At 37.2% G+C, this 17,246-nt stretch overlaps 1 protein-coding gene across 1 annotated transcript in view; it reads left to right on the top strand.

Moving 5' to 3' along the window:
* Positions 1-16,986, top strand: part of TRHDE (thyrotropin releasing hormone degrading enzyme) — a gene marked incomplete at its 5' end in the record, with an annotated part of 379,638 nt that extends 362,652 nt beyond the window's left edge. The window contains 4 exons of the mRNA XM_080811630.1: positions 4,754-4,921; positions 5,397-5,537; positions 8,223-8,304; positions 14,399-16,986. Of these exons, the coding sequence (XP_080667756.1) occupies positions 4,754-4,921; positions 5,397-5,537; positions 8,223-8,304; positions 14,399-14,542 (535 nt within the window). The 3' untranslated portion in view covers positions 14,543-16,986. The remainder of the gene's footprint in view (positions 1-4,753; positions 4,922-5,396; positions 5,538-8,222; positions 8,305-14,398) is intronic.
* Positions 16,987-17,246: the final 260 nt, after the last annotated feature.

Raw genomic sequence — 17,246 nt, 5'->3', positions numbered from 1 at the left:
TTAAATATTAATCTATGACATCTCATTCTCTGTTGCTATTTCTATCTTAAACCAGTTCCTGATCGTTATTTTAGATGTGTCCTGGTATTTTACCTTAAAAAACACCTGTAACAAAGAAAACTTTTATAGCAAAATCTTCAGAAATTTGTCTAATTATTTATACGAATTTATCAACCTACTTCACAAATTTCCATTTAAAAACTAAAATATCAATTTACTGAGATTCAAGATACTAGTCCCATTCCACCATCATTATTTAACTCAGTAAAAAAAAAAAAATTTTTTTTCTAAATTTTTCTAAATTTTAAAAAATTCCTCTATTTTTCCACCTACTAAATGTTTTTAACCTCTACCCCAAAGTATTTCATTGTCATGCATCTGCTTTTGGTAGAGTAAAAAAGGTTCAACATATCACCAAAATACAAAATAAATTATTTCAAGATGATATTGCAATGCTTTCAAAACTTTTTTGCTTTCAAAACTTTCACCAAACAAATCAACTTTGTCATGGTCCTGTTTGACATGAGAATAGAGTAAAAGCTATAATACAAGTTACACTAATTAGGTATAATTTTCTGCAGTGTTAGACCCTCGAGAAGATAAAGACACTTCCTTTTGGCTAAGCGCTCCTCCAGTCATCTCCTATGAAGGCAGCTGGGAGAGACTAGCTTCCTCGTCCTGTATATGGATACTACACATGGAGAAATATAAGCACATTTCCTTCTCAGATAATAAAATTCCATTAAAATATTTATTTCTGAGGCAGAAGTGTAAAAGAAATGACCGTGGGATATTCATATTCTTATAAACAATTTCCATGTCCATGAGAAGGGACCCATCTCCCTGTTACCCTGATATCAAGAATCTCACAAAACTCATTTGTACTGCTCATAACTATGGGTTCCGTGGGGTTTTCAGCCCATGCTTTCCCAACAAATGAGCTTTTTCATTTGTTCCTAATGACTTTGGTTTATACAAAGAGATCTTAAACAGTCCCCAGAGCAATCATTTTGCTAAAATGTTATTAGAACATCTTTACAAATTTAGCAACAAAAGGGGCTTCATTAACAATGGAAATCATCGGGAACCAAGGCCCTTAGCAAATTCAGTGCTCACCAGCCTTGTTTTATTTTCAGCAACGAGTACAATAAAGTAGCGAACTATCCACTGACTCCTTAGCTGGTGGGTGGGTAAGGAAGTTGAGGAGTGGATGCCATGGGAAGAGATGCTCGAAAAATCAGGACGGTATTCTCCCGTTAATCGGCTCTGTCCCTGCTCTTGGAAGGAGACCTGTAAACCGGAAGCAGCGCGTACTCATGGCATCTGCTAATAGAGTCATTTCTTTCCTGAGAGTTTGGGGATTTGCAGATGAGACTGAGGGCTGTTTTTCAATGGACCATCCACAGGATTGAGATTAAATATGTAAACATGTGTGTGTCTCATTTTTCTAGTAACCAAATTTGATTCATTTGCTCTGTACAGAGGGCCAGCTGCTGAAAAGCCTGAAAGTTGACCTGCAGCTTTTGGCAGAGCAAATCCAAATTATGGGGTTTTTCTCTGGGTTTGACACTGCAGCTTGAGATCCAGAATCAGCCCCTATTGTGGGCAGCTTTGAGTTTAAAGGCCTCCTTTGCCCAGGATAACTTCTGCTAGTTTCCTCCAGGGTGGTCTCTCTGTCATTTTATCCAGCACTTTATTGCTGAGTGCTCTTTTAAGATTTTTTTTCTTCTTGCTGTGTGTATGGCCAGATTGCCATAGAGCAGTTCCTTCAATACACCGCTAGCCTCTGTCCTTATGCTGGCCCAGAGGCGGCATTTTAACAAGTATCACTGCAGTGCTGGGAAGCACTGAGGATACTTATTGTTGGAAATCTGGTCTCACCAACATTACATATTTCTCAAAGACGACTGATTAAACTGTGTATTAGAAAATTAACTTTAAAAAAAAAAAAAAGTTTAGCGGCGACCCTGTGACCAGTTCAGCACTGAGAAAATGATAGGTTGGATGCGTCCATATTACTCTGACGACTGCTACTAATAAAAACCAATGTATCAGGGGCACCTGGATGACTCAGTGGGTTAAGCCTCTGCCTCTGGCTCAGGTCATGATCCCAGGGTCCTGGGATTGAGCCCTGCATCAGGCTCTCTGCTCAGCAGGGGGCCTGCTCCCCCTCCCCCCCCACCCCCCCCGCCTGCCTGCCTACTTGTGATCTCTGTCAAATAGATAAGTAAAATCTTACCAAAAAAACCCAAAACAAAACAGAAAAACCAACCAACGTATCATACTTTCGTTGTCATTAGCCATCTCTAAGCTGATAAAAATGGGAAAGACTGTCTTGTACAGATCATCTTGGATCTCAGTTTACTATATCGTGGCGATAGAGCAAAATATCCTTTCTCAGAACAGAGTTCCCTCTCTTGCAAAAAAAAATGTATAAGGCAGACATCATGATATTATTATATAGACTAAATACAATGTGTAACCTGAAACATGGTATTGCCCAGAGGTGTTATTTTCTACCTCCTGGGCTCCTCCAGCCAGTGCCTAGGGCTTTGGAGGGACAGTCCATTTATTCATTTGTATGTGCCTCTTACACGGTTCTGCATCAGCCAACAGCATCTACTGAATAATGAAATATGGACTATTGCTAGTGACTCTGATATATGGCAGTCAAGTTATTTCTAAGGAATATAGTTTAATATCTGGTGGGTTTCCTTTTTCTTTTCTTTCTTTCTTTTTTCTTTTTTCTTTTTTTTTTTTTTTTGCAGTTTCCTTATTTCTGTATGCTTTTTCTACTGGCAACCATTGATATTGGAGATGCATTTCATAGGCAGTAACAAACTTAATTCAATGGACTCTATCCCTATATTCTCTTTAATACATTAATAACTTCATGACTCTCTATTAGAGCTAACGTTAAGAAAATGTACATGGAGAAAAAAAGGAAAATATACATTGATTAATGAGCTGATGATTTCAGTAGACATTTTATTGTTTTTTCTTGCAAATTTTTTTGTTGATTGCTTGGCTAAAGTCGTAACAATTATACAGTGTTTGGCTCTGTAGCCTATAATATTTGAAAGAAAAGACTCATCCTCCTTTCTAGCTGTTGATTTAGAGAAAGACTAAGTTTCTTAATTTTCTTATCATCGTTAGTAAAGATAGAGGTGTATTTGTAATCCTGTATTGCATCTACCATGATTAAATGTGGCAGCAATGTTTTCTGAAGCTCTGGGCTGGTTTTCTGAAGCTCTGGGCTGATGTCTGTGTTCTTTTGTTTAAAACAAAACAAGCAGAGCGCTTGCCTTCTAATACCGCAAAGACAAAAGGCTTTAGTCCCCAAGGTTAAACTAACTTTTGTCCAAACACTGCAGATCACTTACTATTAGGAAGAGACAGAATAATATAGTTTTAGGCATTTCTGGGAACAATTAATTTTGTACGATTCTTCTAGCAAATCTCAGCACGTGGTATCCTGAAGCCCAATGCTCCATATTCTGAGTGTCCTACATCCTCTGTAGCTGCTTAGCAGAGCCAGATGAAGCATCTTCCTGGTGGTCATTCAGACACTTCCTCCTGTCTTCTAAATACCCCTTCAACCATAGCAGTGTTTTAACCATCAGTCAAGGTCCTAAATCTTTAGAAGAGAGGGTTTTATCTTGCTATCCAGAAAAAAAACACCTCTTATCAGCCACATTCAAATTACAAGTAAGAAAGTTAAATAGTGGATCACTGAATATGACACAAAGCAGAATGTATTTTTTTGACTTTTTGTAAGTATTCTAGTGTTCTTTCAGAGAAGTCAGTTTTTTGAAATGTGGGATATATACTGAGACTTGAGAGGACAATATTCAGTAGAAAATTGCTATGGTGAGTAAACATGAGCATTTATAACTTATAACTTATAATAACTTATAAATAGTCAAAAGTAATTAAATCCACTCACACTTTCCCACCCTAATATTTATTTTGGAGTCCAAGACTATTTTTATAGTCACTTTTGTAAATGTAGGGAAAAAGATATTTTTTTTCAAAATTTATTACTTTATTACTTTATGTTTTATCTGTTTATTATCCCTATCAGTAATCTTCTAGGTTCTGCAATGTGAAGGCCTATTTGAGAAAATAATTTTAGGGACACCTGTCCATGATTTTAGGAGAAATGTTTGTTTTATTCAAATTAGTCTCTTCAACCTGTGCTTTCTTGCCATTCTTGGGTCTACCAATTATGAGAGCAAAACCTTTGATAAGTGTATTAATGTTGGCGGAACTATAAGCATCCTGCTTGCATTGTTTCTTTAAGCCTTTGCATTCTGACTCTTTTTAAGGTTTTATTTATTTATTTGACAGAGAGAGAGAGAGATCACAAGCAGGGGGAGTGGCAGAGGGAAAGGGAGAAGCAGGCTCCCCTCTGAGCAGGGAGCCTGAGGCCAGGCTGGATCCTAGGACCTGAGACCATGACCTAAGCCTAAGGCAGACACTCAGCCCATTGAGCCACCAGGCACCTGTGACTTTGGTTTAAATATAGTTTCAAGAATAGAAACAAAACTTGCATTCAAAATACATTATTTTGCATCGTTCAATTGCCAATTTTTAAAGTCTTGTTACTATATAGTATTATTCTCTTTCAGGTAAAATCTGATTAACAAAATCATCTTTTTAAAAACTGACTGTAGTAAAGCAACATCTGTCTTTAGTTTCAATGCTATGAAGCATTTAATTAACAGAAAACCACCATGGGTTGCTTCTTTAGAATACCACTAAATGTTAGAGACATCGTCTACTGTACAGGAGTTTCACTACTAGATGAGGATGTCTGGGAATTCATATGGATGAAATTCCACTCCACTACAGCGGTTTCTGAGAAGAAAATATTATTGGAAGCCTTAACTTGCAGTGATGACAGGAACTTATTAAATAGGTGAGTCAATTAATTTTCTAAATTTATTTGTGTAATGAGAGTACTCTCAGTTAATCAAAGTACACTGAACTTGATGTTATTTCCTTGAATATAAGCTAGTTACATTAGGATATATTTTCTACAGCTAAAGAAAACTGCCGTGTTGACATGACTAACGCTAATTGAATTGAAAGAAATACCTTTGTTTCTCACTATAAAGATTTTTTAAGTGAGTTGATAGCACCAGAACAAACTTGTGATTTCTTCACTCACAAGATTTTTTTAAAAATTTAATTAATGAGCTAATTAAAATGCTATGAATTTGCTCTTCCCCTTTTTAAAAACAGAAAATTGTTCTGTTGATAAGTTGTATTGGTAGTTTACACAGGACTATTCTTCTAAAGAATATGACAAATTAATGCATGTAATTTTTGTAATTTTATAAAAATTTTTAAGTCATTGAGCTAAAAGCTTTTCTACAATTCTATCCTTAAAGGCTTCTGAATCTATCACTGAATTCTGAGGTGGTGTTAGATCAAGATGCAATTGATGTGATAATCCATGTCGCTCGAAATCCGCATGGCCGAGACCTTGCCTGGAAGTTTTTCAGAGATAAATGGAAGATATTAAATACCAGGTAGAATAAGAGTTCAATCATTCAAACCTGAGTGAGTAAATTAAAGGTGACATAGTAGAGATAAAGACCCAACTTTTTGTGTTAAAACTAAGGTCCAGATAATGAATTAGATTTTAAAATAGTCAGCCAAGTTGAGTGTTGCCACTCCTGTGAAACTCAGAATTATTTTAACGATTCTATAATATTATTCATGTAATAAAGATTAAAGACTGTGATTATATATGGAAATGTGGGTGTAAAAATGTTTAGCAGTACAATGTTTGTGGAAAAATCTATTAAGTTGTCTAAGGTTGAAGAAATACCATACAACTGTATTCTGAATGTGTTATAGAATAAAATGATTTATAAATCAGATATAACTATTATATTACATAACAAGAAAATTTAATCTCTGCAAGAATTGTTTTTACATTTTCTTTATATGTAAAAATCATAAAACACCTGAAATAAAACCAAGATATAGAGAAGGAACATTTGAATCATTGTATGATCCTAGTTTCAATAGAATTCGTTCCTGAGACATCTTGTTTCATGGTAAGACTTTTTCAGCCTCAATTTAAGAAAATGTTTCATTATGTATTTAAATATATTATAATAAATGTTGATTTATTATTCTGATAATCTCTATGGCATTTTAAAATTAAATTTATTATAGAGCATGTAGATGCTACGTGTTCTCAAACTTAAATGTCCCCAAAAAGTGAGCAGACCTCTTGTTCTGTCTATTAAAAATTGGTGTGCGAACTTCATGTTTTTAAGGTACATACACCTTTCTCAGTTGCCCTTGTATAAAGAGTTCCATTTGAATGGATGTGTCCTGTTAAAACACAGTTTTATCTACAAATATTTCATCAGAAAGCGCTGATATTCCTAGAAGACACATTAGCTTTCTTGTATTTGCAGCTCAGAAATTGGAATGATTGGAAGATTAGAACTTGCTTTGCTCTCATGTACCATAATATAGTGAATAGTCAGATACAAGGTGAAATTAATATATAGGAGCATTTCACTTTAAAAAGTGTCAAATATCTGCCAATACACAGTCTGTGTAGGGAGTGGTTTTATCTTTCAGGGTTCAGCATAGTGGGCATGTATAGTTCAATCCCAACCAAAAAATATTTGGTTCCTGGTATGCTTATTTTGTATCACTTGAGAGTCCCTGGTCTCTAACCGAAAGCTAAAAAGGTTGAGATTTGGAAGTGTTTAAAATCTTGACAAATAGAACTGTCTTCTTCATCAGCTCCTACTGCTCTAGCAATCCTTAAACACTGGAGTTCATGAAGTGCTGTCCAAGGTACTCTATCTTCTGCAGATTCTCCCTGCTTTTAATTGCCACCTATTCCAATGGTTTCAATTGCTCCCAAATCTAGGTCTCTTACTCAAACATTTTGTCTCAGCTTCACTCTATGAGGGACAATTGCCTGTTTGGACCCCCTTACTGAGGTATACCTGCAAAGCTAAACCTATCATTATCCTCTTGTCTTCCTTTCCTCAGTAAATATTATGGCCATCCACCAATTGCTCAAGCCAGACACTTGGAAAACTACAGATACCCCCTGGTCATGTATGACAATTAGGCTTGAGATATTGTCAATTTAACAAGTCCTAAAAGAAAGGTGCCACAATGCTGTAAAGGGAAGCATTAGAAAACCTCTTATAATGGGGGCCGAGCCTTTGCTTCCAAAACCTCAGAATCTTTTTTATCTTAATTCTGAGAGTATGGTAGTCTGTTATAGGTATCCTTAGCACAACAGAGATAAGTCAATAAAATGAGAAACCTTTCCAACTCACCGATACAAACTGCTCCTTACTGTGGGTCACGAGTCAAGAATTTATGTCTGTGGCACAAGGATTATGCAGTCCAGGTGAACAACTAAATACTTGAATTTTTTTTTTAAAGATTTTCTTTATTTATTTGACAGAGATCACAAGTAGAGAGGCAGAGAGAGAAAGAAGGGGAAGCAGTCTCCCCGCGGAGCAGAGAGCCCCACGTGGGGCTCGATCCCAGGACCCTGAGATCACGACCTGAGCCAAAGGCAGAGGCTTAACCCACTGAGCCACCGAGGCGCCCCAAATACTTCAATTTAATGTCTACATGAAAACATACTAATATTTGGGGAGCATTTCAAAGAAATTTGGCTCAGTTTCTAAGCATGAAAAAGGAGAATGTCAATGTCAGTTGTGACTGACCAGACCAAAGGATCTGTGTGACGTACTGTTAACGCCCAAGTTTGTCTTATACTCCTCTTTCTTTTGTTGGGATTTCCTTTTTTTTTTTTTTTTCCTTATAGTGAACTAGGTTGCTTTAAAGGTGAAAATTTTAAAATATTTCTTCCTCAGGCCTTAGACTGAAAATATAACAATAATTCCTAAATCTAATTTTAGAGGATTCTTTTTTTTTTTTTTTTTTTTTTTTAATGTACTACAACATAGACCTCCCTGAAACATTTGAGCCAAATCAGGTAGCATCTGATGTTATTCTGCAGTCACAGCTCTTTGCACTTCCCTGGCTCCCTGGAGAAATGACCTTGAAATGGTCTGAGATCTTAATGGCAACAAGATAATGTTGGTCAAATAGAGCTCTTGAAAAGGATTCTTAAAAAAAAAAAAAAAAAATCTGAAGAGTAGGATTTCTTAAATTATTGCTTATATAACATCAAGACTTTTTTTTTTAAATCTTTCTAGGTATGGAGAAGCATTATTTATGAATTCCAAACTCATTAGTGGAGTTACAGAATTTCTTAATACCGAAGGTGAACTCAAAGAGGTAAATATTTTAATATAGGAGTTCTAATGATTTTCTTTTATAAATACATGAAATTATACATTTATTTTAACCACTTTTTTTCCAACAGACTCATATCCATTTCTTTAAAAAACACACGTTCATGCTAAAGACTTCACTTAATTCATTATTTGCAAAGGTATTTCTATTATATTAAACATGAAATGCCTTGGGGGGGCACCTGGGTGGCTCAATTGGTTGGGAATCTGACTCTTGGTTTGGGCTTGGGTCATGATCTCAGAGTCTTGAGATCCCCTCTTGGGACTCCATGCACTCAGTGAAGAGTCTACTTGTTCCTCTCCCTCCCCCTCTGCCCATCCCTCTGTGCCCCTGCACGTCTGAATGCTGGCTTTCTCTTTATCAATAAGTAAATAAAATCTAAGAACAGACAGACATAAAATGCCTTTGAGAGGAGTTTGAATATAATGATTCTCAAACTCCAGGACTCCAAATCCACTCCCAGTATCTTTGATCCAATCCGCTGCTCCTGGGCTGATGATGTAAACCCAGGTTGGGATCCTAGAAATAACAGAACCATCCTGTCACAATGACTCAGCATTTGGGTACAAAGGATCAAGGATTGTGTTAAGATATAGAACTTGAGTCTCCCTGCTTCATGTTCAGGCAGATACAGGGTGTGGATCACCAGGTGTTATTATAAAGCTTCGTGCTATCTAGTCTGTTCAGTGGAATGAATTCAATGTATGAAAGAGGATGTGTCTGGCAATATAGATTGAGATTAACAGTTTGTTGAAAATTCTGCTTGATATAATCACATATGAATTTCATTAAAGAAAATAAACAATTCTTTAAGGACTAGTGTCCAGTTTAGAGTATATCTAATGTTTCCTTTTCTTTATTTCCTGGTTTATTTCTCTGGAAATTTAAACCAGCTTTTTTTTTTTTTTTTTTTTTTCCTAACCTTTAACTCACATTTGTAGAAGAGGGGGTGTGAAATGGGGAGGGGTTAAGTATGTAGGAGGGAGGAAAAAACATACAGATACTTTAAAAAAAAATTTTTTTTAAAGATTTTATTTGGGCGCCTGGGTGGCTCAGTGGGTTGGGCCGCTGTCTTCGGCTCAGGTCGTGATCTCAGAGTCCTGGGATCAAGTCCCGCATCGGGCTCTCTGCTCGGCAGGGAGCCTGCTTCCCTCTCTCTCTCTCTGCCTCTGCCTGCCTCTGTCTACTGGGATCTCTCTCTGTCAAATAAATAATAAATAAAATCTTTGAGGGAAAAAAAAAGATTTTATTTATTTATTTGAGAGAGAGAGAATGAGAGAGAGAGAGAGAGAGCGAGCATTAGAAGTGGGAGGGTCAGAGGGAGAAGCAAACTCCCTGCTGAGCAGGGAGCCCAATTCGGGACTCTATCTCGGGACTCCAGGATCATGACCTGAGCTGAAGGCAGTCGTTTAGCCAACTGAGCCACCCAGGCATCCCGATACTTTTTTTTTTTTTTAAGATTTTATTTTTTTATTTGACAGAGATCACAAATAGGCAGAGAGGGAGACAGAGAGAGAGGGGAAAGCAGGCTCCCCGCTGAGCAGAGAGCCCGATGTGGGGCTCCATCCCAGGACCCTGGGATCATGACCTGAGCGGAAGGCAGAGACTTTAACCCACTGAGCCACCCAGGTGGCCCTAGATCCTTTTAAATGATTCAGATGAGCTGGGCTTCAACCATCTACTTTTTTTCTGCTGCTTCACTCCATTACAAAGGATAGCTGAGATTTGGCCTTGACAATCATGGCTTCCTCGGCTCTCACTCACAGGATATCTGGGGTGTGACCCGGAGTTAAACATATCCAGCAGCATTTCCCCAGAAGCATCACGCTGGCACCATCCTTAACATCTTCTAATAGTGCCCGGTGTTGTATGATCATCTCGCAGGCACTGACTTAGATTCTGGCACGTGACGAGCTAAACTAAGCTAAGTCTCTGATTGTGATGATTTGAAATTCAATTTTTATCCCTGCTGTGTGTTCCCAACCCTAAAGTATTTGGTTCTGAAAGCCCCAGCCCATGTTTTACTGAATTTTTTTAATAAAGGAAGCTAAATGAGAAGGACTCCTTTCATATCCATATGAAACAATGAAAGAACAATTAAATGAATGATTGTTTCCAATTTTCTCTGTATTTAAATGAAGTACTTTTAATTTCTTGATTCTACATTCAATAATCAGTGAGTAAAAGACTCATTTAGTCACAACCTATGAAGCCATTGAAGTGAACACAGAAGTGAAAAATCTCCTCCACCCTTCCCTCCCCTCCTCCTCCTCTCTTGTAGCACCCTTCCTTCTCCTGTCTGCTCCCCAGTATTCTCTGCCTTGGCCTCCTTTCCTGCTCCCTCACTTCTGTTCCCGCTTTCTTTTCTTCATCCTCAAACTCTTGTCAGTCTTTCCTACTTTCCTTGTTTCAGGTATACGAAGGCCCTGGGAAAACATCTTTTAAATGGATATTTATTCGACTTTATTGTATGCTGACCATTTTGTTTTACTTACTTCACACATATTTTTAATATTTTTCCACTTGATTTAATTGTCATTTGAAATGTCCCTGTAATGAAAAGTGCAGTTTCAAAGCTGAAACTAAACTGGGGTTTTTATTCCATTATCTACGCAGCAGCTAACCTCACACCATCTGGCTGTGTCATGAGCTGGGAATCGCTTCCTGACATGGCTGCTTGTGCTGACTTTCTAGTTTGACAATTGCCCTCTGAGGCTTTTCCATACTTTCATTACCTCATCATTGTCTTTAAGATTGGGGACCACTGTTGTAGAGTAGGATGGGAGTTTGCTTTGTATTGCTAATAACTCCCTCCTCCCACCCCCATTAGTATAAAGCAGGTGAGGAAATTCCAGACTCATCCTCTTATACCCAATGAGCCTCACAAGCAGAAAACTCAAGGCCCTCCCTTTGGATGTGGGAATATTCTTATTTTCAAGAGTATATATAGATCAAAAGGGAATCGGTATCTTTATAAATTCTGAAAACTCAGCTGAGATGTTAATGACCCCATCAGCCCCAGGGGCATTCAGTAGAGAAATAGGAGTAGTTGCAAGGTCCCTTCCCCAAAACTGCATTCCAGTACCTGAAACCGGCAACTTCCTTCTAATTACGAGGCTCTAGCAATTTGAACACTATTTCTCCATGAAACAGTGTGTTATTTCCTTAATTTTAAACTAATGGAAGTACAACCTGAGGGAGCGACAGAAGCCCTTTGCCAGTGTTTCATACTGATGTCTGTTGAGCAATTCTCCCCGGAGCACTCCTTTTTCTGCTTCTTTTTTTGGGGGGGGGGGAGAGGGGGAAGCAGGCTCCCCACTGAGCAGGCAGCCTGATGCGGGGCTCTATTCCAGAACCCTGGGATCATGACCTGAGCCGAAGGCAGACACTTATCTGACTGAGCCACCCAGGCGCCCCCCTTTTTCTGCTTCTTGAACCTCATCTGCAGCCCTTTTGTGGAGGAACATAGATCCTGGGCATCCCAGACATCCCATTTACAGTTTTAATGTTGAAAAAATAAACCTCATAATAGGGCAATAGCTAATTCAATTCATTTATATGGTTACTGAGAGTATATTATGTTTTGCAATTTACTCTACAAATAATTTATTTTGTGATGTTTAGGGTCTCGGGTACCCTAAAATCAGAGTTTCTTTTTAAATGTGAAAATGCCTTCTAATGGAGGAATTAACAAACATGTCTAGAAATTTTATGCTAAGAACAGGAAGCACAAACAACTCTGACATCTTACTAAATGCTATTTTATAAAAATGTCTAAACTTGCAACATTTTCAAATAAAAGCAGAAGATGGCATAAATATTTAGGAAACACAATAATAAAAGCTAATAACAGCAGAAAATCTACCAAAGAACTGCAAAAATAAGCAAACCGGAATGCCTAGTGTCTTCCGTCTACCCCGTGTCCTCTAAAGTCAGGTGCTCTGATCACACACCCCGGGACCTGTTAGACGGCTGCTCTGACCACATGTTTGCCAGAAGAGCTGCAGAGGAATCTGGGCATAAAATCAATTTGTGCCAACCACGGAAAGTGGGCCATATGTGTTCTGATGAATAAGCTACTCCCAAGATTCATTCAAGTCACCTCAGGCTCTCTGAGCTCATGAGGCTAGTACTTAGTGCACTTAAATAGTGATTTAAGAAATGAATCCCTGGGGACCCACCACTTACATTTTTTATTGATGGTTCTCTTGCAAGATAATCTGACCTACTGTCTTTGTGTCAATAACACATTCATATTCAAGCCCATAGTTTGCCTTTGAGGAGGACTTAAGTGTTTTACTTCCAGTGTTCAGGCTGGCTTGTTCTCTCTCCCATCAAGGGGCCAAGAACATGCTGTACAGAGTCAAAGTTGCCAGTGGGTCATTTATCACTATCTGGCATATTTAGTACTGCCAAGGAAAGCCTGTAATAATGCAGAATGCATTTTGAGAGCAGCAAATATAATTTTTTCCTGATTGACATATATTATGTAAAGAATACCACTGTAATGAACATATGTGATATATACATGTATGCTGTGATATCCATATTTGTGTAATAAAACAATTCAAGACATAGATCGTGATGTATTACTTGTTGCTATAGGAATATAGACTGAATGAATCCAAACATATAAACACAAATGAATTATTGGATTAATCAGTTAAAGTTTAAAAATATGATTCAGTGTTTCCATTAAACTTCCTTTTAATATATGTGTGCCTGTTACAGGCATATGTGTGTGGCACGGTGCCTAGAATATTGAAGACATTCAATAAATTCCCATGTCTTCCCTTCTTCCTCTTAGCATGTGTAAATTTGGTCAAATGTCAAACCAATTTTCAGGGTAGCATCAATAAATCTTTGCTCTATGTTGGATATTTTACATGTTTGTTATCAAAGCATAGGGATTTTGAAGTCTTATAAAGGATATAGCTCTGAGATATAGTCATCCATTGCTAATGCTGTGTGGGGTCATGGGGCTTTGTAGGAAAGTGGAGGTAAAACTTTGAGAAAACCTATGGATGTCATGTAATCAAAATAACACTGTCATAAACAAACCAAGCTACCAACGAACCACTTTCTAGATTAACTCAGAAAGGTATTAAGAAGTCCATTTTAAATGCCCTTCCCCCGTCCCTGAGTCAGTCTTGCTGCACTACATTTCCCTCCTGGCATGTCCTCCATGTGGCACCCACCATATGATGAATCACACCCACACTAATTACACCACTAATGTTTCTGTGTTGCAAGCTGATTTTTCACATTTGCCTATTAGCATTGAGATTGTTGGTTGGTTGCCAGTTTCTTAACATATCAAACAGAAAGAAAGACTGCTAGTATTTACTCTTGAAACAAAATCCCTGAGCATTGCCAGAATATGTGAACTCTCTAGAGAAAATCTTATGTCCAGAAAAATAATAGCAAAATACCTTAAAATGGTAACTTATTTTAATTAAGTGCTCAAAGTCTCTAGCTAAATGAGTCCACATTTAACTATCCTTCATTCTTTCTAAGCTGAGTCACTTGGGCAACTGAAATGTCATTAATCATCCAGTTTTCACAGCTTCTTTACTTTCTTCCCACCACCCAATATCTGGTAATCCTTTGCTGCTAAATATAGCGTCAACCCCTTATGCTACTTATTTGGGGATGATGAAGAAGATTTGGATCTCTACCAACAAAGAGTGAACTTTAATCCTTATCTTCAGTTTTTGAGGCTATTTGGACATTGGATGCACTTCATAATTAGAACTAGCCTTGGCCACAGTCCCATCAACCTATTACAAAAAGATAAATATGTTTGTTTTAATATTTACTTAGGAAACAAGAAGCTGAATTTGGAGCTCTTGAAACTGTAATGTCCACTCCTTTTTCCTTCTGGTTCCAAAAGATACTATACCACACTTAATGGGCACAATTTGTTACATTGTATTTCGTTAGTGAGCTTTCTTCCTGTATTAAATATGCCTTCTGTAGTGACTGTGGCGCTTCGTTTCTCATACAGTCTTGTTTACATACGTTAGACCAGAGTTTGAGGCATGCATATTTACCATTCAAAACTGTTTCTTTCCAGCTGAAGAACTTCATGAAGAACTATGACGGAGTAGCTGCTGCCTCTTTCTTGAGAGCTGTGGAAACAGTGGAAGCCAACGTGCGCTGGAAAATGCTTTATCAAGATGAGCTTTTCCAATGGTTAGGAAAAGCTCTGAGACACTAAACTCTCTCTTATAAACAACCCAACTCCGAATTTTGGGAGAAGACCTGCTTTCTATGGAATGAGGAAAATATGCTATGTGGAAAATGGCCAGATTTTCAGCATTAACGTGTGGGAGGAAATTTTTATTTATTTATTTTTTTGGTTTTGGGGGATTTTTTTGGTTTGTTTCATTCATTCTGTTTCGTTTCTCTACTGGGTGTTCTTCTCTAAAGAAACTCTTACAAGTGACACTAGCCATGATGGCCTCAGCTGTACATTCCTCTTTGTACAGGACCAAATATGATAGCGGTGCATGCTGATGTTGCCGTCAGTTCGGAAAAACATATTCAGAATATTTTGTGCATGGTTGTATGGTCCTGCCTGTGTTCAGCATGCTTACTTAAACTGTCCGATGTCGTATGTGTATATATGTTACATCCAGGATGGGCATTATACAAAAGCACAAAGATTATCTATGACAATCATTGTTGCAATGAAAGAAAAACTGAAAAGGAATTCTCTTCTTAGTCCTGGGCAATGTGGGAGGTGAAATAGCCCTTTAAGTGATCATTATCACTTCTTTCAGCAATTGGCTTGTCTTGCAATGATGACTGTGTAGCTAACTCATTTTCTTCGAGTTAAAGCCGTGTATACGTTTAAAAAGGCGTATGAATAGTGTATGCATATGTATATGTACAGAGGGAAGCCCTATATGTATATAGTATGTTGTACACTGCACTTCTGCAAAGAATCTCTTCCGATCAAAGAAACTTTATCTCTTTTTATAAACTTGTGCAAACTTTGAAAAGGCTGAAAAGAATTTATCTCACCACTCTCCTTCCTGACCATTTCCTAACTAAATTTCTCGACTCTTACAGATTTTTTTCCCTTCTATTTCCTGAACAACAGTCTATTCTACTACATGAAAGTGAATTCAAGCAAAATTTATGTATAAACACTCTTCTAATTCTCCAAAGTGGCAGAAACATATCCTAAATACAGATTCTGTCATCATTCTGGTCAAACTTCCTGTTGCATAAAACAACTGTGCACGTTTAATAGTTATCAGTGCTGAGAAAACGTTTCTTTCCCATCTTGTTTGTTTTTCCATCTCATGTTGTGTGGTCCAGAGGGTTAAAAACTTTCTGTGTGTGTGTGTTGGTCTTTGTGTCTGTGTCAGTCGAATCCTCCATTAAGTGACGGGACCTCAAGTAGGTCTGATACCATGTAACGACGCTTGGATCCCAGTCTTGCCATCCATTCAGAGAATAGTTATTTTCCTTGAGCAAAGCTTTTTCTTTGGCATTGACAGCTCTCTTCTACCTAGGAATTTTCAATAGCCCTTGCCATGGCTGTTATATAACACAAGTGCTTTTAAATGGTATTCTCACCCAGTAGGCCAGCTCTCCAAACATTGCTTAGATGATCCAAAATGAACATATTTTAAATTTGCCATTATAAAATACCAACACAACCACTGGACCCAAGCCAAAAGTTTGTGGACCACTTTTTATTGTCCTGAGGTTTTCCACTCCTCCAAATCTTCTCTCGCAAATTATTGAGAGAAATAGATTCTAGTAGTCACTGAGCACTGGGGGGAAAATAGATATTTTAGAAACCAGAGCCATAGATTTATTTTGAGTCTGTAGTAAAAAGGAGCAATTTCCTAATCCATCAAACAAGTATCACCTACAACTGAATTTTATCTTTTCAGCAATTAATAACTATTACTCATACCTAACATTTTCAGCACTTCATTCAATTAAAACACATGAATTTTAAGGACACTGTGTGGTATTAGTAAGACATAGTAATAGTAGAAAATCTAAAAGTCATTCTGCTGATCAGAAGTCGTGAAATTTAACTAGTACTTATCGCATATAAAATCCTTTAGGGACAAGTTCTGAGACATCACAATAATAAATATCACTCTGCAGTGCAGGTCCAAAACATGTACCGTATGACCCTTGGATTCATGGAATTGAGGTAAATAGATTAAAAAATTAGAGGTGGATGTCTTATTTTGTGTCATGAATTATTGAAAATTCTTCGTAGTTGTGACATTCTTTTTGAGTGAAATCACCATTTCCAGATTTGAGTTAGAAAGCCTTTAAGACTTCTTTTTTTCCTCCCCACTGTTAATAATCTTAATCCTCTTTCAGTATTTTAGTGGCCTTGAACAACGGTTTAGCTACAATGTCGAATCCTAAATGTGTAATTATGTGCAATGTTTGATACCTCATAGAATATCTGTTCAACGGTATAGTAGTATCAATGGCATCGAGATGGAATTTCTGTTCTACATATTTTTCAATAATTTATCCTTTCCAATGTTGAAGATTATATCAGGCTTTGACGTTTTTTAGTTGTTTAAATAAGTAATATTTTCAAAATAATAAAATGACCAATGATATCTCTTGGAATATTCTGTAAAATGTAGTTATAAAAGTCTATTTTCTACATAGAGTTTTTATCTTTTTTCTCTTCTTTGTATGTTTTACAAGTCCTATATATGCATGAAATAACAAACTGTTGAAATTGTTCAATATCTAGGCTTAAATCTTTACTCTGCCAATATATATGTACAACACAAAACTTGGTTTCAATTAGACAGGACTAAATTGTTTACCATACCGAATATTAAATAACACCAGGTAACTTATCAATAAAACTTTTTCCCCATTTTCACACATTTTCCCTTAAACTTTTCTTAAAATCTTCATGT

This window comes from Martes martes (genome assembly GCF_963455335.1).
Source record: "Martes martes genome assembly, chromosome: 8".
NCBI classification, from domain to species: Eukaryota; Metazoa; Chordata; class Mammalia; order Carnivora; family Mustelidae; genus Martes; species Martes martes.
This window is presented reverse-complemented; position numbering and strand designations above follow the sequence as displayed.